This window comes from Radiomyces spectabilis, assembly GCF_025331425.1.
Source record: "Radiomyces spectabilis strain NRRL 2753 chromosome Unknown BYT42scaffold_2, whole genome shotgun sequence".
NCBI lineage: Eukaryota > Fungi > Mucoromycota > Mucoromycetes > Mucorales > Radiomycetaceae > Radiomyces > Radiomyces spectabilis.
In genome coordinates, this window is record NW_026251927.1 from 1,104,904 (window position 1) to 1,125,685 (window position 20,782).

Here is a 20,782-nt window from a genome sequence, read left to right on the forward strand (position 1 = left end):
GCAAGGTTTTGTATCTCCTTGGGCACAACATAGCTGCATTCGACGTTGCACATATCTATGATGCGCCTGATACTCTTATCTATTGTCGGGTGTGTGTTGTACGATAATTTTCAAAAATGAAATCGTATGTTTGGAAGGCCAGATAAACATGCCATTTTTAGTCCCCTTTGTTTCTTCTCCGGTGATGTCTCATCTCAAGCAAGGTCATATGTTTATTGATGAATGTAAGAATACAATGATAGATAAATGAGGGTAAAAATGCGATTAATCAATTGTTATACAATGCTTCTACTGACGCCCAAAGGATGTTGGCGCTCCGGCACAGTCAGCCGCGCGAGCACAGTTGGCTTTAAGCACGCAGTTGGCCTTATTCCTAGGATTACATACAGTACCGCCACTGTATCCGAGCCGTCCTTCTATAGGTGGGAAGTCTTGCCTTCCGTCGTCCAAGGTGATGTGGCCGTTTCTAGGCTGAATGGCAGTGATAGATTCACGAGCTTGGTCCACTTCTCGATCGAGGCTAGGTGACTCTCCTTTCTCGGATGGGATTGTCGTTGAATTGTCAATGGAGACTACCTTGATGAAATTGCCGAAGTCGCAAATGACACCGTTACCGTTCAAAGGAAGAACGTGGCGAATAACAGCGAATGGAAGAATTTCGTTGGCTTCTTCCATATCTTGGTCATGCGAACTTGAATCTTCGTTATGCATAAATGAACTGCGTAGGCGTTTCGGTTTGCTTGACTTCAGCCTATGAAGCGCCGATCGTCTGTTGGTCGAAGTCGGTGTTGGTAAAAGGAGGTGAAGCAGCTGCTGAAAAAGCGGCCACAGGGCTGTTGTTGCTTGTCGCTTTTCTGGCACTTCCTTTTTATCAACCTCTAGATTAAAGGTTTCTACAGGAATGGTTGTGTCGCTATCAGGAGCTTCCCGATATCTCAGGGACGCGAACCATGCTTCCCACTGGATATGTGTTTCGTGTTCATCTTGCAATCGTTGTCGGACACCGGCAAGCACCATATTATCACAGAAAACCAACCCTCGACCAGCGAATTGTTGTATTTTTCCGAGGAAGATGGGTTCCAGCGCAGCGTCGTTTTCCTGTGCAGTCGCCAGCTGCTCAATATCCAGGAGATCGGTTACTTCATCCTCCTTGAGTGTCAATTGAGAACGAACAACACGAATACGGCGCTTGTTAGTTCCATTGGTACCATTGCTCATTGAAGCCAATCTTCGTCTTTGCCGACTGCTTCGTGGATCGGACAAGGCATCTTCTGAAGAAGCTTGCAGTGACATACTGGGTTTTCGACTGCGCTTGATCTGTTGACGGCGATAATCTTTGGAGTATGGCTGACACGATTTATCATGAACACCCTGAGGACGGTCCAAACGCCATACGTGTACTGTATCATCCATCGAGCTGCACGCTACAATAAATCCGCTGCCTAGGCAACGCTCATGGCTTGGATGGGAACCTGGGCCTTCCGTGGCGTCACAATATCTTGCAACAACGATCTCTGCAACAGCACTGTGCAACGGTTGTCCTGGCTCGCGATATTGATCGTCGTTGTCTCTGTGGGCTGTCGAGTTGGTAGCAAATTTACTGAAACGCAACAGTGGGCCGCCCGCATGGATTTCAGGATGCGTCTTCTTGACACCGCCTTGGCACAATGTCAGTACATGATCGCCCGTATCGAAACCCCATACTTTCAGCGCACCATCACTGGCACCCGTCACCACGATTCCTGCCGAACCCGCCGAATTCTCGCTTGCCAGTGCAACTATGGATTCATGATTGTGACCATCAATAACATATCGACAATGCCACTGTATGCGGCTTGTCGGCACAGGACAGGTGTCATCTGTCGAGTCTGTTTCCGCACCACTATCAGCACAGTCGACAAGTTTGCGTTCCCAAGATCTGACAATCCCGTTTTTTGAGGCTGTAAAAATCCATTGCGTATCGGTTGGCTTCGACGATCGATTTTCAACGACATGCAACAGTTTGACATTTCTCCCATGTTGTGTTACGATGCTTTGTGTGCACGCGCCCGATAAGATGTCCCACTCTTGCAGTACACCGCTTTTGAAAACGACTACCACGGACGTTTGAGGCAGCAGTGGTTCCTCGGCAATAGGTGAGCTCCGTCCATCGCCCAACGTATCTGCCGTTTTCATCGTCAGCGTATCTAGAAAAGAGATCGCCATGACACGGTCCCTCGAGGTACGCGGCTTTTCGCCTTTTGGCAATGTTGCTCGTCGTCGGCGAAGCCCGTCCTGAGCATTTTGTTCTTCTGGCAGATCCGCTACGGGCATGGCGGATTGCATATCGATTTCACGAATAAGCGTACCGGTACTGATCTCCCACAATTGAAGAACAGCTTCATCTGAAGCAATAGCTAACCATTGATTGCTCTTATCAATCTGAACGCATCTGGCTGATTTGATGGTTTTCTGCTGTGCTGGAGCATCCAGAGAGAGGGTGGGCTTTTTTCGACCACCCCGGTAGTAGGCGGTATTCAACTGGGCTTGTATTTTGCCATTGGCTGTCTGGTAGCATCGATCCAAGCGGGCCATCCAGTCACCTCGTTGGGGGTCCCACAGTACGACACGCCCATCTTGTCCGCTGGAAACGATGGTGGTACATTTTCCACTGACGCCTATTTGGCGTAAATCGGCCACGTGTTTTCCTGAAAGTGTTTGAACGGTAACTGTTTGCACGGATCGTTGCTGTTGTTGGTTGAACAGTTTTTGGGCTGAGATGGCACCAAAATGAACACCGTCCTTGTCATATTCGGAAATGCGAAGCGTTGTCCGCTCGAGAATGGCTGATGACCACGAAGGTACGATTTTCTGAATACAAAGCAAAAGCTGGAGAGTGGCTTTGACGAAAAGATGTTTCAACAAGGGAATTAACCATCGATTTCGGTAGTACGGCGACATCCATATCATGATACCGGCAAGGACGATACATAAGAGCACAGACGGGATATTGATCCTAACTGCCAGTGCCGATGCGTATTGTATAAATAAAAACGAGACATGGCGGAAAACAGAGGATGTATGGTCATTTGTCAAAGAATCGGAAGCAGACCATGCCGTGGCTACAGGCGGGTATAGCGCTTCATGTTGGAGAAGCACAGCTGAACTTCTCTCCACATCTTCAGAAAAAATGACCATAAAAGGTGCATTTACTACCAGCGACTGCATATCATGCGATGGATTGACGGTTCTCCAGAAACGAGATGAAATGGAGATGAGCAGTTTGTGCATCGTTGAAGATGGTTTTGGAGGCATCGTCACAGCTGTAGGCAACGGATAATCGCTATGGGAGCAAAATACCGAAAGAGCCAGAAGGACAAGGCAAAGCTATGGAGTTGTGGAAAAACGCGCGTAGCGAGACATTCCGTCAGCAATGATACATTTGCTTTCAGAGACCAGGTCATACTTACGATGAGGGCGTTGAAGGCTCGATGGGTTTTGAATTCTTTGCATTCAGCGCATGATTTGGATTGCAACTCATCGGGTGTATCCTGTACCGGGCAAAAATCGGGATCGTCACCGACGTCTCCATCATACTTTGACAGTTCCCGGATGCGCTTGGATACTTTATTGTCGTTAAGATCAGCCAGCTATTCATGGTCACTGATAAATACGTTGTTCGGTTACGAAAAAACTTTTCACGAACGTACCTCGACTCTTTTGACGTCAATCGTCAATATAGCAACGAAGAAAGTCATTTGAAGAGCGTATTCAACGAGCAAGAGTAACTTGGCAAAGAAACAAAATTCCTTTACGAGGGGTTTCTCCATGGAACCACCGATAGCCAATATGCCCATTTCGGCAATCAAAGTGGCCATCATAGGAAGACCAACACTTTGCATGCCTGAAAACCATTGGTAAGTCACATAGATGAAGAGCACCGAATATTCAAGGACTCACCTCGAGCGACTTTTTCTTTCACATGCATATCACAGCCTGCATCTAGGACGGCGTTGGTCAACAGAAACACGTTCTCCAAGGTGGCGACGCATGCCACGACGGGTAACAGGTACCAGGGCAGCCTGGTGAGTTCGATATCGAGATAGTGCAGGATGCCCAACGTTGTCGTGAAACAGGCTATGGACAAGAAAACAGCGGCTAATCCGAAGAGATATTGAGATCGCACAAGTTTCGATCTGCCAAAGGCGGCCGACACCATGTAAAAGGTAGCGATGCAAGCTCCGATTGATACATATATTTCAGGGGGAACCGCATAGGGAAATAACTGATACTAATTTTTTTGATATGACGTATAAGTCAAGGGTTTTGACGAGGCGCGCCAAAGTTTCATTGATTGAATTTTGTCTCACGTACCTTGAATTGCAACGTATGCGGAGGTAGTAATAATTGATCATACCAACCACGAGGGATCGAGGAGGAAGATGTCTGGAAATTGATGCTGTCACGATGGTGCTTCAAACCAACATATTCTGTGGCATGTTGCCATAAAAGGTCCCAGATATGTTGGGCATCAAAAAAAGGCGACGGCTGGATTAGTACTGTCATAATAATTGACTCCGCATCGATCCATTGATTTTGTGCACTCATGGTCACATTGGCGAAAAGCGAAAAAGGATGCAAAAGTAGACCCGAGGTTTGAGAGATAGCATGCTGACGACGACTGATGGTAGTAGGCCAGGCAGTATCTTGTAATAAATCAGACGACGAAGTCCAGTAATCCAAAGGTGAGTGGATTATGCACTGCCCGTGATGCGTAACACAAATAGAACGAAGCGATTGCTGTTTGCCGTTCACATTGACGGTGACGGATTGAAGAGCGTCTCGAAGCTTCATTGTCTCGCTGAGCAGTTCGGTGGTTATCGTTTGTTCAGGAATCATGAGGTGAATCTGTTGAGCGATCATGGAAGGTGCACGCAAGGAGTTGGAGGAATGATCAATCGAATGAACATGGGGTGAAAATTGCCATAGTTTAGCATCGAGGTGGCTGGTTGGTATGGTGAAGGTGTGGGTATGTGCGTGAATGACGTTTGTAATGACGGGCAAGGACAAGAAACATACGCACGCTAAAGAGAAAAACAAGAGTATCAAAGAATGGGAGGCACAAAGTTTCCCATACCCATAAAAGTAGGTAGATAGGCGAGTTGCCAATCTATGCATCACTAATAATGGCATGGTACAGCACAATAAAAAATGCAGTGAAAAAAGGGTAAAAAAAAAGGGATTCGTGCTTAAGAGCCAAGGATGGTTTGGAAAATGCGGGGTTATGGTCTGTGCATGTAAGCAATAGCAGTAAAACTTAATTCAGAGCCTAAAATTACAGGATCAAAGAAGAATTGGAGTGAAAAGGAAAGGAGAGAAAGTAAGGGGGTTTCAAGTTCAACAAAAACAGGAACCAGGTGCGGGGCCGGTGCAAGCAGCAAAGAAACAACAAGCGACACGGGCACTTGCTTTTGTACGACATGAGCGGAGCTGAAAATTTAATCACACGCAAAACAGGCAAGGGGTTTCTCTATAACTTATTGGTCATTCAAGAGGACCCTTTTCCGGCTTTTTTTTTTTTTTTTTTTTTTTTTTTTTTTTTTTTTTTCTGCCTCCATCCCAGAATGAAAGTACCCAAAAGAAGGGATTAGCGGGAATAATTAGTGGCATCAAGCGAACTGGTCGCTGTTCAATGTTTTTTTGGAAAATAATACCCGCTTTTAAGGTGAAAAAGATGACAAAGACTTATATTCCTTGTCGTAAAGGAACCCGGCCTCACAAGTGACACCCGAAAAATGTCATCAGAATCGTCAAGCATCGGTATTGAACCATTTTCACAACCTAATCTGACATTCAATCGGCGAACCATAGTAACAATAACAGTACAATGTTTACATTTTTCTCGGTTTCTCATTGTGGTCCTTCAATGCCCATGGATAAGAAAGTATGCGTTGACACGTGGAACATGTATCCTCTTTTATTTCCCATCAACTTGGCAGCTTGCCGACAACGAAGCATCGCGACTCACACAATATATTGCTGCAGGGCTGCAGGGCGAGGATTACTCATCCATTACATATCTTGACGATTGGTACGCATCACTGCGAATCGCTCCTTGGCACAGCGCGACTAATAAGATTCCGAGGTAAACCTAGAGATGCAGTGCGGAGCACGTAAAAAGTGAGATTCTCCATTTCACACAGCCGTTTATGCTATGCTTGAATGATCCGGTCTTGGTTTTTTTTTTTTTTGATTCAGTGATACAAACTTGCGAGTGGATGCCGATCAAACTTTCATGGACAAAGCAAAATGACGGATCGAGATGAGACTGTTCGTAGCCTGCTTATTTTTACACATAGTTAGGCACTTCACGAGTATGATCCCTCCACTATGGATTCCATTCAGGCAAACGTGTACTGGATAACATCCAATTGCAGGACCCTTGTTATATATGCATTTGATACGATTAATGCTTTCATGTCAGAAATACATCAGTGGAAATATCCAGGATACCCAGAATGCCTAGGATACCTAGACCATCTAGTGTTTTTAGCCGAAAAAATCCATTATTCACACTGCTATGATGCCAACCCTAAGTAACATGTACCATGCAGGACAGATCCAAACGTATGTAAGATGGTGACACACTAAAAAGTCAACAAAAGCAAAGCAACAACAATCATCATCTGCACAATTAAGTGAAACAAGGAACACAGGAGGATTTCATCGGAGGTACTCAAGGGGTGGGATATTATTGGTTTGAAGAAGTCATGAATGAGGTGCCTTTGTAAGTTAGCAATCGTTGCCAGTCATTGACTTGGATTGGTGTATTCAATCCGAGGGACCATTCAAGATAGACTTCTCTTTAAGTATATTTCATCCTATGCAAGCAACAACAAAAAAAATTTGACGAATAGATCACTGATTCAAACGCTTATTTAATTACCATAAGAAGATAAAAGCATAAGAAAGACGGAAAAAGGAGAACAATAAATGATCCACCTGTTCAAAGACCAAGTGGCAAGGAAAAAGTAAAACAAAAATTCAATAGTGTATGCAAGAAGGATGCTGTATCTATTTACAATATGAGAGAAAAGGATGTGAAAAAATGGGGTAAAAAGAGGAAGAAACTCGATGGAGGGGAAAAAAAGGGAAAAGGTCAAGTCAAAAGCGTACTTCAGGCTATTTGACTAGGGGGGACACAGATGGACTCATAAGTAGGTAATGAGCCCGAGATATAGAAGCGATTGCTTTGAACGGCAGTGGTATATGAAGGAACGCGTGATAAGTCTAACCCATTCCAGAGTATCGGCTGATATGGCTGTAAGCTATCTTCTTCTTCGTCATCATCGGTTGAATCTTCGTTGGCTCTGTACCGTGACTGGCACATGTCTGCGCCAGGAATGGCCATGGAGACGGATGAAGCGTGACTCACCAAGCCATTTTCAAAGGCAGCATGACGAGGAGGGACACCAGAAGCAGCTTCGTAAGTGGGAAGGTCGTTGAGGTCTTGTTCAGGCAAGCTAGATGCAATAATAACAGGAATAGAAGCCCGGAGTTCTAAAGAAGGTCACCTTGCATATGAGTATGCTATTCATTCCGTGATGTGATTTATCAACTCCAGGAAAATAATCCTACCAGAAATATGGCCATCAAGGTTCACCAATGTGACGATAAATTTGAGCTTGTGTTTAACTTTAATAAGGTCGCCCGTTACATCGTACTGGATCTCGCGCATATTGGATGCACGGGAGGGGATGTATAATTGTTCCGTTTTCATCCAATGGCCGTTGGCGGAGCGGGTAAAATGGTCATCGCGCAAGTGAGTAATTACCCGTCCCTCAGTTCGCTGGTGCCCAGATGCGGCGAATATTGTATACTCCTTCAGTGTGCAAGCCACTGATCGTACTCGAAGGTTAGAGGCGATGGGGACAAGGTCAAAGGCGATAGGAATCTTCGTATCTGGGAGGTAGACTTTGCGGGGGATGCCAATTTCGTACATGAGCTTATTGGTCCAGACGTTGGAAATCAAGATGGACTGGGTTAATTCAAGCGAGGACGGTAACAACAGGCGCGACACGTGAAGGGTTCGTTTAGCAACATAGTTCATCATGAATGCTGGACGGTCAATCACGGCTTTCAAACGATAGCTGACTTCGCCCAAAGGATGTTTAATGGACTCGGGAAGATCGCCTGGGAGCGGTAATTCAAAGCACCTAAATCCGAAACAGGCTGTCAGAAACAAATTTTTAAGAAACCAATGAGATCACTGTACCATTTGTATTCTCCTTCTTTCAAAACTTGAGCTTTCTCTTTAGACGCCAAGAAAATCCACTCGTGTTGGATTATTGAACGTTCTTCTTTGAAGTGGCGTACTTGGGAACCAGCACCTGACAAAGAAAGAGTTAGTATTTGATTGGTTCGCAATCACTCTATACAGACTATGTAGCCTACCTTCAGTCCAGTGAACGTGGCTTTTGCCTTCCAGTTTGAGCGTGACAGATTTTACTTTGGTATGTTCCTGACAAGAGAATCGTACAGTTCCTCTCAACATAACGCCAGCCGATTCGTCTGCATTGCCGTGAAGCGCAATTTTATCGGTATCGAGGTCGATTTTTAAGTTACATCCGTGTACTAACTGCATTGGATGTACCATCAGCATGATATATGAATTGATTTAGGAATAAAATGGAGTAATAAGACAAGGATATGAGGGAAACAGGAAGAGAGAAGAAAAATTGCAAATGAGATCAAGTGAAGTTTTTTGCTTCCCCGACTTTTTTATAACCTTTTTGTTTGCAGTCAGTTTTTTTTTTCTCGCGGCGCCAAAAAGAGCGGCAAAATTACCGCATAAGGGAATTTAATGTGGGATGGTTTTGCCACGTTCGTGACGAATATCTTTTATCTCCGGAGAAAAGCTATGCCGGAGGCTCATAACAAAACGACGGAAAAACAATTTCCAAATTGCTCAATATGATGGATGAAGATCACAGGATGATATAACATCGCTAGTGCGATGAGTACCAAAAAAAAAAATTTTTTTTGTTTTTTTGTTGATGGGGAAATCCCGGGAAACATGCATCAACGCTCGTAAACAAATGTACTCTCAACCGGGATTGTTTTTTTTTTTTTTTTTTTTTTTTTTTTTATAGCTTGTTTGCATTATTGCCTATGTCTCCTTTACATTTGATGACTGTACAGATTGCGTTGATCGTATCGAGAAATTGTGCAATCTTATCAAAGAGAAGAATCAATAACAGTGCGACGTAACATGATTTATTATCAACGACCTGATCTTTTTCAAATGGTTTTTATTATATTCCTTTAGATAAGCCCAAAGTAGGGTCCAAAGTAGGTATGAAGCGGGGATTCGATGATGAGTGAAGATAAAGAAAAAAAAAAAACACCCAAAAAAAGGGACAAGGTATGACAGCAAAACGACAAAGGATAATAATGGATAATAGAAGAAAAAAAGAACAACGAAAAAAATTTCTATGAGGTACAGGATGTATCATCGTTTTGATTTGTTTTTGATGTACGTTGAGAGAGCATCATGTGCCAAGCATACTGCGGCAGTCGCAGCATGTTTTGGACCATCATCGTCTCATAATCCGTTTCCGGATCGAGCGCTTGCGTCGATTCCCAGATTTGTTCAAACTCGGCATCTGCCGACTCGTCCGACGGGCGGATCCAGATCTCTTCACGTAACCGTTTATGCTGTCATTGACCTCATTTTTAGTGACACATGCTATTGTAACAGAAAAATATATTCAACTTACGCGTTCTCTGTCTTCTTCCATACGTCGTAATATATCTTCTTTTGTAAATCCATCTGACGAGGACGCTGTCTGAGCTGAACTGTATCCCCCCAAAAAACCAAAAAAAAAGAGTCAATATTCAAATAAAAATGTGTGAATCTCGCATTTTCGCATGGCTAATTTCTTACCTAGCATCGGATTCCGACAGTAAACGATCGACTTCCTCAAACGCAGCAGGTTCAAAAATGGCTTTGCGTTTCCAGTTATTCAAGATCTATATGAGGTTTTGACTTAGTTCTTCCCTCCTACACCTAAGACGCCGCCATTTCACTCTTACCTTTCGCGTGTTTGGCAGATTGACGACCCCTTTGGCATCGTTCAATACGACAGCGCGCACAATCGGTATGAAATCTCTGCGTGTGAGTTCGATATAGCCTTTGAATCGCGATTTCTGGCTGACTGATAAGATAGCATCGAGTACGTAAAGCAAGTTTAGACGGGCGTTTAAAGACGCCTAAATAAGATCAACCCCATTGGCGAGTAAATGGAGAGAAAGAAAAAAAAAAAACAGAAGGATTTGATCAGCCAAACACGTAAGGTCAATAATATGCAGTATTGTATTGGGTTTCTTTTGGTTCGACAACTTTGTTTATATCTGGAGAGAGCACGCAGTGTATTCCCTCCAGTCATTCGCCATGTTATTTCTACGCTGATGTTTATCTAATCGAGAAGCCCACATAATCTCCTCCAGTGACTTTTTTTTTTCCATCGCCCAAAGAGCAGCCAGCATTTGTTCCCCGTAGCCAAAAAAAAAAAGATGCATAATAAACAGAAAGAGAAAGAAGCCGCATTTACCTGGTCAAGTTCCTCCCGTAAGCAGTTGTATAGATCCTCTGATGATCGGCGATGACGCATAGCATAATTGGCTACTTTGTGTATGGACTGTTGAGAGGCATTTAGCTTTTGGAGAAGGTCCGAGAAGATCAGACGACATTCAAAAGGATCGGTATCTTCGGCCATAACAGAATAGAAGGAAGATTTGAAAGGGAAGAAAAAGGCTGATAGGAAGTGGGAAGGAGCGTCGTGACGTGTTATTTTTTTTCCTTCCAATTCGTTGTCTCCGGTCTCCGACATTTTTTTCAACGATTGCATTGATCGCTGCCATGAAAAATTCCTCAGTCTGCCCTCATTCAAGAGTACCTTAAAAATCACATTTGCAGTGATAAGAACTAGACCTTGAATTATGGAATTCGTAGAGTTCTTATTCAAAAAGAACGTCGCATTTATTCGCCCAGCGCAGGATTTGCGAGTTGGGATTTTGCGAAACCTTCAAATCGGTGATTTGTCAATGATGTCACGAAACGTATTGCCTTTGTAGACTTTTTATCGTTTCTTTTCTTCTGGATACTTTTCCATGGCTGCATTTATTATTTACAAATTTCTGTGTAAAGCGGATGAACTTTTCAACAATCCCCAGGAATTCACTGACTTGCTGACATTGCTACGTTCACCAGTGACAGCGACCGATAACTCGCGTTCACTCTTAGAACTCACCGCTCCTCATTTCCAGAACAATCCTCCTCGACAGCAGCTGGGTGCTCAAGCAATACCTATTCTCACTGCTGCTGATTACGATCCTGCCTATGCTGCTCTTTTGACACGGGTCGTCGACAGCTTTGGAACGCTCAAACAAGTGACCGCGTTACTGCGGGATGAAGTAGAATCCAGTGCTTTCGTACACAGCTTACTGTTAGAAGAGCCGAATGCCACCCATCACCAAGTCATGTCAAGTTTGAACGGCTTTTTACAAACCTTGTCTATGCCGATACGAGAAGCGGTGACAGACGTACTGAATTCGCAACGGCACAGTAGTGACGCTTTCGACGAAACACATTCTGACAACTCCAAATCCATGCTAGTTCAGTGTGAACGAATCATCGATGACGAGAATCTGTATAATGCCTTTACTGCGATATTGGATCAGCATTATGTCAATCGTATACCGTGGTCGGACATGATGCTACAGGTCTACGAACTAATCAAGTTACACAAACCAGAAATATGGGAAAGACTGATGCCGGTCTTGGAATATATGCGGAGCGAACAAGGTATTATCAGGGCAGGTAGCCATTTAAGGCCAGTAAACTGATTTGATCACGGATTAGATGAAGAGCAGTACGACTCTTATGAAGAATACGTGAGGAAAAATTTTCTCGAGGATGGCGGACAGCAATTCTTGGAATCAGAGGCGGACCGTGCTGAAGTTGAACACATGTTGGGTGGGTTAACTGTGACCAAATAGTAAAATCTTTGCATACACAAGTATACAACTTTGTCTTTATTCTCTCTGCATCTCCAACCGCAGCTTGCAATTACCTCGTTAAGGATCATCGAGGGCAGATGATCACCCTGATCATTTTAGCCATGGGCAGTGCACCTTTTCATGTTTGTTTAGCAGCTTCAATCAATAGGCATCAATTAATAAACCATCGAAAACATATTTTCCCGATTAAAAATGAAATTCATGACCAATTCAAAAGGGTTGATCATGCTAGTAGGCTGCAAGTGCATGCACGGCTATTTTTCCATTAGACTGCAATGTTTGTTGCGATGCCGGCGAACAGCCACAGATCTCTCTAAGGGTGAATCAACAAGTGCAGTATGGAACCTGTTGTAGAATCACTACCGCAATTTGTCCTTTGTGCAGGCTCTGCAGAGTTTGCTGATCCAGGCAAGGCGAAGCAGAAAAACGGAACAGCCATGTGTATTGGATCCACCAACGTCGTGGTTTATGGGGGGGAATTCTTATTTTTTCAATCAGACGCGCTTTTTTTTATTACCTCGCATTTACAACGCGGTTTCCATCCATTCCCGTAGTGATCGTGTGGAAGCTTTCAATGGTACTGCAAACGACAGAATGTGCGCTTTCAAGGGCGAGGTCAACCTGGCTGCTAACCACAACCCAAGGTAATGACGAAGCAACTGCACGGGTCCACAATTAGGGTTTTGCTATCAGAGAGTAGTTCATCCGAAAAAGAAAGGCTCATCAAAATCGAAAAATTGGTCGAATGAAATATCAACGGGTGTCCCACCTGCATCAACAGGGCATGCATTGTACGAGTGAATGGTTTCTCCAGTTTTCCTTGCGATGATAAATGTCCGCATCGTCTTTATGTCTATATATAGTGACGTTTCAACGTCTGTTACATCTTGCCATATAAACATAATTACTTTGCATGGTTGTAAGTGAAATATAAGTATAATATTCAGAAGAGAATCACTTGGCTGGATTATTCTAATTTTAAAGCTTGGTTAATGAGATTTGTTTTATACTGACCCTTGTAGAGGCAGTGATACAGTTACCTTCTTTTTTCAATTGCTAATCCTTCCCCCCGGAAATTGAGCATATTTCGCTTCAGGGAGCGGCGACATTGAATGTTGAAGTTATTTCTCAAAGGTTTCTATAATCTGGAACTCATTTCTCTGCAACAAAAAAAAAAAAAAAGTTTTGATTCTCCGCAACTCTTTCAAGCTCGAGCCGGCACCACGCGAAATACAAAAAGAACGAATTTTATTCATTTTTCCGTTCATACCTTGTTTATATTGGCGCCATTCCCTAGTGTATCCCATTTTGATCGCTTTGCCATTGCAACAATAGCATTCTCTTTTTGCATTACGATGTAAGTCATTCTTTGCTTTTTCTTCCCACATTGCTGTTTTGCGACGCATTGGGTGATGCTTTTGGTTTTCTGTGGCTATGCGCAGTACCTTTTTTACACGAGGAAGGGGTTCGCTTTTTATCTACAAAAAAAAGTCAGGGTTCGTCATCCTGAATGTAACATACTGAACCACATATTTTATTTAGACCAGTTGCCATACCTTTGGTTTTTTTCGACCCGAGATAGCGCCACATAACAATAACGCATGATATCCCGAGCTTCAGACGACAGTAGTTTACCGTCTGCGGTGGAATCGCTCAGTATATCAGATACCTCCACGTCTCAGCGACCCCTTCCACGTGCAAATAACCCCAGGATAGTCTCAAAAAGAGATTCACGAGCATTATATAGTGGGGCACCAGGACACACTAGTCCAGGATGGAATCGAAGTACGCATCTCATTCAAGACCCTTCGCTGGAAGACGACGATTCAGACGACGACCAACCATTGTCTTCTGCCAACGTTCATCGACCCTCATCCATTCACAGTCAATCACTTATGCATTCCTCGCCCTCATTTTCAAGCTCTTTCTCTCGCCCAATGTCGGTCCGTAACTTGGCCATGTATGCCGATTCACCGAGACCGGCTCGTTTCATGAAACCCGCGAACCAACCTTCTAAATCTACAGCACCTGTTCCTTCCGATATGACTGGCATACAGAAGCTATTTGAAACGTACCACCAAAAAGTGTACACCGAAGGTTACCTTTTCAAACTAAATGAATTGAATACCGACGGAAAACCTTGTGCCAACAGAAAATGGACTCGCTGCTATATCGAATTGTGCGGACCTGTATTGACTTTCTGGGAAGCCGAGCAAGAGGAATCCGTCCAAATGGCGTTACCACAGTATATCAATATCATGGACGCCAAAGTGGAGTATGTGGAGGACGGTGTAATGCACGACCAGTCACCGCAACAAAATATTTTTGCTCTCAACTCAGCTGGAGCTAATCGGTATCTCTTCCAAGCCGCAGACGACGAGATGCGCAGCATGTGGATTCGTGCCATTCGTTTATCAAGTTTTGAATGTTCGAGACTTCAAGAAATGTACACAAGGCAACTTATCGTGCGATCCTCCTTCTCTGACATTTTAAAGAAGCGCGGTTCCAAAGTGGAGGGTTTTCTTCAAGTACGTTCCACAGGCGCAACCGAATGGCAGAAATATTGGGCGGTTGTGTCGGACAAAAGTGAGAAGAAGAAATTATTTGGCAAAAAATCCATTCCGTCACGAGGGCAGTTGTTGCTCTTTCCGTCTAAAAAGGCCAAGGACCCTATTATGAAGATCCTCAATGTCGTACAAGCATACACAATTTATCCGGAGTCTCCGCAACTTATCAACGCGGCCGTGCTCCTGAAAGTGGAAGGAACCGTTTATCTAAACGGAGATCAAAATACAACACCATCCGCCTCCAGTGCTTTGCTCATGGCTGCTACTCCCGATGAATTGATACAGTGGCTTATTGGTATATTCGATGCTTTTAAACTTTATGGAAGACCTTCCCGCTTGTTGGACGATCCCAATCACATCAATGCGCTCAACTTTGGCGAACCTGTATTTGGTGAACAACCACGTTTATTCTTGGAATTAGCCGACGTTGCTCAAGTGGAGACCCGTGACACTACGTTGCTCGATAATAAAGCAACTTTTGCAGGAATTCTCGCTCACAAATTGAGAACTCAGCAAACTGCCCCTCTTTTGCCACCAACACCTAATCTGACCAACGGTCGAACCAATAGTATGCCTCTGTTATCCAATGCGCTGCCGTCGCATGCTGATATGCCCCGAAAGAACTCGGCAGCTAGTGCCCAAATACTCTCCACCAATAGAATGTCCATGATGTCCTCGTCCAATCAACTTCAGCGACCGGCTTCTTTCGCAATGGCACGTCCTCCGCACAGTCGTTCAAAACAGATAATTTATGCCAGCGACGATAGCGAAGATGAAGAAGAAGACGACGACGACGAAGACGACGACAATGATGATAGTGAAAATGAAAGCGATAGTGCCGACTATGACAATGTCAGTTCAATATTCAAGCGACAACTACCAGTATCAAAATCCGAAGCATCCTTACCTACACATCATCAAAATGGGGCTACACCATCTCACCTCCCGCAACTTGTCAGTCCACATTCCAAAACCAGTACAGGTTCATCACAAACATCGCTGTCAGGTACCGACTCCAAAGTCAATCACTCCCTCGGGTTACCGCAGATTGGTGGCAGCGACGATTTTGCACAAAGCATATTTGGTGATATGCCAGCCTTCCATGATGCACAGTCCAAAGAAAAATCAATCCAACCGGTACCGTCTCCCTTGTCAATGCAGCAAGCCCGTGATTCTACATCCAGTGTTGCTTCTGATCGGTTAAGCCACACGGTGGATATACCTAAATCTGCCGAACCACCTGTCAATGCAGTGAAACCTGGTGCATATGCGCCCAACCGAGGTCCACGCAATGTACCGAGCAATCAAGTGGCTGCTTCTGCCAGTGGTGATAGTCGCTCCAGTATTCAAAGTATGACACCTAGCGACTCGGATAACAGTCTTCCCGGTACTCGCTTTCGAAATCCTACTGCCGCAGTGGGCCGTCCAGCTCGATCCGTGGCTTCCGTCAATTTATCGTCCCCAGCTCCTCCCATGGGCCATCGTTGGACACCGGCTCCTCTTTCTTCAAGACCTTCGGGCGCTGCATCGGTCAATGGCGATTTCGATCGTCGATCCATCTATCCACAGCACCAACAACAGTGGGATACAGCGTCGGTGGATCCCCGTATGATGATGGGTGGTGCGGCAGCGCCGTTTTTTGGCTATTACAATGATCCGCATAATGTATACGACGGCAGCGTTTACGGGGGCGACGATGGATATATGGATGGAGCCGGCATGTCGCATTTAGGCGAACCACACTTGACGCACAACAGTTTATTAGATAACTATAGACGTGAACATCTGCCTGTACATTCCCAAGAAGAGCTGGCGCGAGCATCGGGTCAACCATTGGTGCAATTACCTAACAAACCTCCCCAACCCAAAGCCGGGCTCATTGGCGTGATATCTCAATTGGAGCATGAAAAGAAGGAAAAGGAAGCATCCAAAGGAAGGACGATGGATATGGAGAGAGAGCACATGCTGGAACAAGAGCGTATCATGTTTGAGCAACGACAGCAAATGATGCAACAGCAGCAGGTATGTGTATTTCTGATTGTTAATAATGGGAATACATATCCTTAACGTTGTCATCATAGGCGATGATGGGTGCCAATCCTTATATGATGAACATGATGGGTTACGGTATGGGAATGAACATGGGCATGCCTGTGATGGATCCTCGTTTCGCGATGATGGGATCGATGCCCATGATGGATCCACGTATGCCCATGATGAACGGTATGAATATGGTTGGTATGCCCATGATGGATCCTCGAATGTCGATGATGGGAATGCCTGCAGCCAACAATATGTACGGACAACTCCCCATGTATCCGCCCACCAATGGCTTGTGGAATAACTTTCAACGATTCAATGGGGGTATCCAAGAAGAAGTAGAAGACGAAGACGATAATGCACCACTAGGAAAACCGGCCGGTTTTGGTTCACCACATATGGAAGCCGACAAGCGATTATCCAATGCTTATTATCAACGACAGCGTCAAAGAACGAACAACTCATAACTTATTTTTCTCCTGTTATCAGCTCATCAAAAAGCATACTTAATCTGTTGTTTTTGTTTTGTTTTTACATTAATACTCGTCGTTTAATCCATCGACTCTTTTTTTTTTTTTTTTTTTTCGCTGCATCATCCTTTTTGCCTTTACTCCCTTTTCTCCTCCAACTTTTTTCATAAAACGCACCGATCTCTCAAACAAATATGTTAGTTTCTTCCCCATGTCAAGTTTTGCATAATAAATACATTGCCCTCGATAACCGGTCCTTTTTCGGTAAGAGTTTGACTCAAAGTTTCAATTTTAAAGCTTTAGATGCTGTTTGAGTCTCGTCCGTGATTTGTCCTCACATTTCAGCTATTATACTGTCAAGAAGTGCTGCAGAACTTCAACGAGAAAACATATTGTTTACTGCCATCAGAAATGAAAGGGATATGCAGGGTCTTTTTCTTTCTAATACGATTACGCGTTTCTTCACGTGGCACGTTCGCGATTCAATGACCGCCTTATTGTTTCACTGAAATGTAATCCGCCTGCCCTGCATCTTCATCTAAAGAGTTCTATCAACCATAACAAATAAACATCATTGTGGTTTGTTTGAACCGGTCCTTGGATTTTTTCAGAGTCATTATTTATGACGCCGACGTCTTTCATTGATTATGCTAACGTCCTCTTCAAGAGGAATCAACATGAATTTTGGCGGTCCCAAAGTGGCTGATAAAAGAGCCAACTTATTCACTTGGAAACGTAACTAATTTACTCGAAAAGCAAAGCTGTATGTATTGAAAAAGAACAGAAAAAAAAAGACAACACAAACGAGGGTATATGTCACATGTACAGAAATCTTTTTTAAAATGAGAAATATACAGTTATTTACAGATAGAGTGAACTAATGAGAGTCATTGTCGGATGAAGACCCGCCGAGCATACTGCCCATAGCATTGGCCGACATTCCAGGCAAGGTGTTACCCTAACATCAAAAAAAGACATTAAACTCTATTCAACTGCGGAGCTGAGGGGCAAAACTTACATCAAGCGGACAAGGAAAAGAGGCGCTGGATGAAATCGTAGGATGAACGGTGACAAAAAGTACTTTTGCGGTCAGATGAATATCATAATCAATGTTCAAATCTTGTTTCCCGCCACCAGTTAATCCGCATTTGTCAGCTATGCTGTCCAGTATTGTTTGATCAGAATCCTGACTTGGGTTGTACTTGATTGCAAATGGATAGGTAAAATTGAAGTCACTTTGTTTCGGTACATATTGGTAGGGTAAAAATCCACCACCAATAGGGGTACGACCTGCTGCTGTTGGATAGAATGCCTAACGAGGTTGTTGAGCAAACAGTTACATGTCAACAATAAGTCAACGATTCACACTTACTGTTGCATTGACGCTGGAAAGCTTGATAGGAAGCACATTTGGATTTTGGATATTGACGATAAGGTTGAATTTAACGTTGAGGCTGTTACCGCTGAAGCTGATGGGGCTCAGACTATTGGCCACGCTTGCAGGGGCGATTCCAGCGAAATTGATGGTGGGCATTTTGAATGTGGCGAGCAGACAGACAAGAACAATGATCACAATGATGATAGCAATGATAATGAACCATACGAGCCAGCGTGCCCACACCGGTAAGCAACAAGCGCAGCAACAGCAACGCACACACCGGTTTCTTTCAGTTAGTGGTCGTCGACGATGGCGATTCTTCAAGTTTTCAGGATCATCGATTTGTCTAATAGTATATTCCGGAGGCTTTTCACCTTCATCAATGACGGTTAGTAAAACCAACAGGGTAGACAGATACCACATTTATAAGACATACCATTGAACTCATTTGGAGATTCATCGCCCGTACCTATCGTGGTAGACAAGGTGGACCACGATGGAGCATTGCCTCCGTATGGAGAATGATGCTGAGGAGGAGGTGGTGGCGGCGCAGCTGGATTGCGAGAAGACATACCAAATGCGGGGGCAGGAGAGAAAGAAGAGAAAAAAGAATGGATCCAGATAAAAAAGAAAACAAAAAGCAACAAAAAGAAAAAAATGAAGGATATATGAGGCAATAATCACGAATAATAAAACGATAATGATAACGATATTTATATCGCCGTGTATAATGTTATGGAACGGCAAAATCCAAGGACCGCCGAAGCCCTCTCACAAATGGTACTCTTTGGTATTTGAAAGTGTATCGAAGCGGTATGAAGGTCCGATGATTATCGGATAAAAAATAACCTCATGACGATCTCGGGGGTTCGATTTCCACACTTTATCTGCCACCTCCATAGTATAACCGTCGATCTATTTACTATTCTGTAATTTAGTGTCTTTGCTAGACTATATCGAAAAGCACTTGGCAATGATGTAACTGTAATATCAAAGGGAAGAAGTCTCACTCACTTTGCCGAAATGGTCTTCATTTGAACTCAGAAAGTCCATGGTTACACAAATCCCCCGCCCAAAGTGTGCCGTGCAGAGAACGGCTCTTCGGGTCTAGGCAGTTTTTGGAAAAGCATTAGCTCTTTGGTCCAAAAAATTGGGATGCTTTTGCCAAGAAACAGGGCGATGATTTTACAGTACCTTGCCCTTTTGCATAATGAGAATGGTGTATGACGTTTGTAAGTACGGGAATAGCCCTTCTTTTGCCTCCAAAAAGCTCTTTTTTTTCGTACTAGGAAAGACAATCGAAAAAGGGTCCGAGCAGCCAAAAAAAAGTTACCAAAAAAGTCCCACATATTCCACAAAATGGCGAAATCGGCGGAAAAAAAAAACGTTTTTCGAGGACAGACTCGAGTGAATTTTTGATTAGAGGTGTCTACGAGTTGTCAATCGACTCTCTCGAAATAAAGTTCCATGTGTTTAGGTTGTGACAGTAAATTCCAAATAACACTAACAATGTACTTGTTTGTTACATCTGTAATTCATGATGATCATGGCTACGATCTCGAGACGAAACTAGATTCGGCGCATTCAGTGCTTCATTCTTTTCGTCATTGGTTGCAAAGAAACATCAGCTGTTCACGATTAAGGAACAGTAATTCTGGCACACTGATTTGCCAGGATTACGACAAGAGTTCATACTCATCAGGTGAAATATACAGCAAAGAAAAAGTTCGAGGCCAGTCAAAGTAGGGCAATGAATACAGCGATAAATGGAAATTGATGGATATGGTGCCAGCCCGACAAGTTGTCGCCATGGATGCACGACCGTGTGCTAATCTCTGAGAACCGTAACCAACCCAAATAATGGGTCTAGTCGATCACAGCATATGACATTTTGAAACAATTGAGTTGATAATTGTCTAGAAGCGGTTGCCCTGTTTCGTTTTCTCACGTTTGGTAACTAGGTTATTAATATATCGCTTGGCAACGGTTTCTATTACGATCTTCTAGTTCCTTATCTGCAATGAGCATCAGTTTTGCGAATCAAAATAGTGAATACACAGCTCGCTTTTGCAATGAAGCTTCCAACGCTGGGCGTTTCTTCTGCTCCTGGGCTGTGCAAATGTTATTGAGATGTTTAAATCAACGCTTCTTATTGTAACAGAACAATATCACATAATTGTGGAAGCATATCCGTAATGGAATGTTGTTGCCACAGCAACGTATCCGCAGGACAGCTTTGACTAGGTGGAGGACTGTGTTACTGTTAA

General features: G+C 43.8%; 6 protein-coding genes across 6 annotated transcripts; 2 read left to right on the plus strand and 4 right to left on the minus strand.

Moving 5' to 3' along the window:
* Positions 1-160: 160 nt before the first annotated feature.
* BYT42DRAFT_555932 (uncharacterized protein) lies at positions 161-5,537 on the minus strand. The gene is made up of 5 exons (XM_051566726.1): positions 4,354-5,537; positions 3,940-4,270; positions 3,690-3,883; positions 3,450-3,629; positions 161-3,366 (listed from the first exon to the last, which is right to left on the minus strand). The coding sequence occupies exons 1-5, from the start codon at positions 5,170-5,172 to the stop codon at positions 289-291; spliced, it is 4,602 nt and encodes a 1,533-aa protein (XP_051427121.1). The 5' UTR covers positions 5,173-5,537; the 3' UTR covers positions 161-288.
* A 1,361-nt stretch (positions 5,538-6,898) lies between these two features.
* On the minus strand, positions 6,899-8,731 carry BYT42DRAFT_509054 (uncharacterized protein). The gene is made up of 5 exons (XM_051565127.1): positions 8,434-8,731; positions 8,255-8,369; positions 7,618-8,195; positions 7,453-7,539; positions 6,899-7,338 (listed from the first exon to the last, which is right to left on the minus strand). Exons 1-5 carry the CDS (start codon positions 8,639-8,641, stop codon positions 7,157-7,159), a joined length of 1,170 nt encoding a protein of 389 aa, XP_051427122.1. The 5' UTR covers positions 8,642-8,731; the 3' UTR covers positions 6,899-7,156.
* A 740-nt stretch (positions 8,732-9,471) lies between these two features.
* Positions 9,472-10,757, minus strand: BYT42DRAFT_490820 (CTD kinase subunit gamma CTK3-domain-containing protein; the record flags this gene model as incomplete). The annotated part of the gene is made up of 5 exons (XM_051564031.1): positions 9,472-9,696; positions 9,759-9,837; positions 9,926-10,011; positions 10,075-10,251; positions 10,593-10,757. 5 exons carry the CDS (start codon positions 10,755-10,757, stop codon positions 9,472-9,474), a joined length of 732 nt encoding a protein of 243 aa, XP_051427123.1.
* A 394-nt stretch (positions 10,758-11,151) lies between these two features.
* On the plus strand, positions 11,152-12,039 carry BYT42DRAFT_610433 (uncharacterized protein; the record flags this gene model as incomplete). Its single annotated transcript, XM_051571394.1, has 2 exons — positions 11,152-11,845; positions 11,903-12,039. 2 exons carry the CDS (start codon positions 11,152-11,154, stop codon positions 12,037-12,039), a joined length of 831 nt encoding a protein of 276 aa, XP_051427124.1.
* A 3,385-nt stretch (positions 12,040-15,424) lies between these two features.
* BYT42DRAFT_555965 (uncharacterized protein) lies at positions 15,425-17,254 on the plus strand. Its single transcript, XM_051566727.1, has 2 exons — positions 15,425-16,649; positions 16,709-17,254. Exons 1-2 carry the CDS (start codon positions 15,717-15,719, stop codon positions 17,132-17,134), a joined length of 1,359 nt encoding a protein of 452 aa, XP_051427125.1. The 5' UTR covers positions 15,425-15,716; the 3' UTR covers positions 17,135-17,254.
* An 871-nt stretch (positions 17,255-18,125) lies between these two features.
* On the minus strand, positions 18,126-18,671 carry BYT42DRAFT_490379 (uncharacterized protein; the record flags this gene model as incomplete). The annotated part of the gene is made up of 2 exons (XM_051563998.1): positions 18,126-18,449; positions 18,510-18,671. 2 exons carry the CDS (start codon positions 18,669-18,671, stop codon positions 18,126-18,128), a joined length of 486 nt encoding a protein of 161 aa, XP_051427126.1.
* Between the last annotated feature and the right edge of the window lie 2,111 nt (positions 18,672-20,782).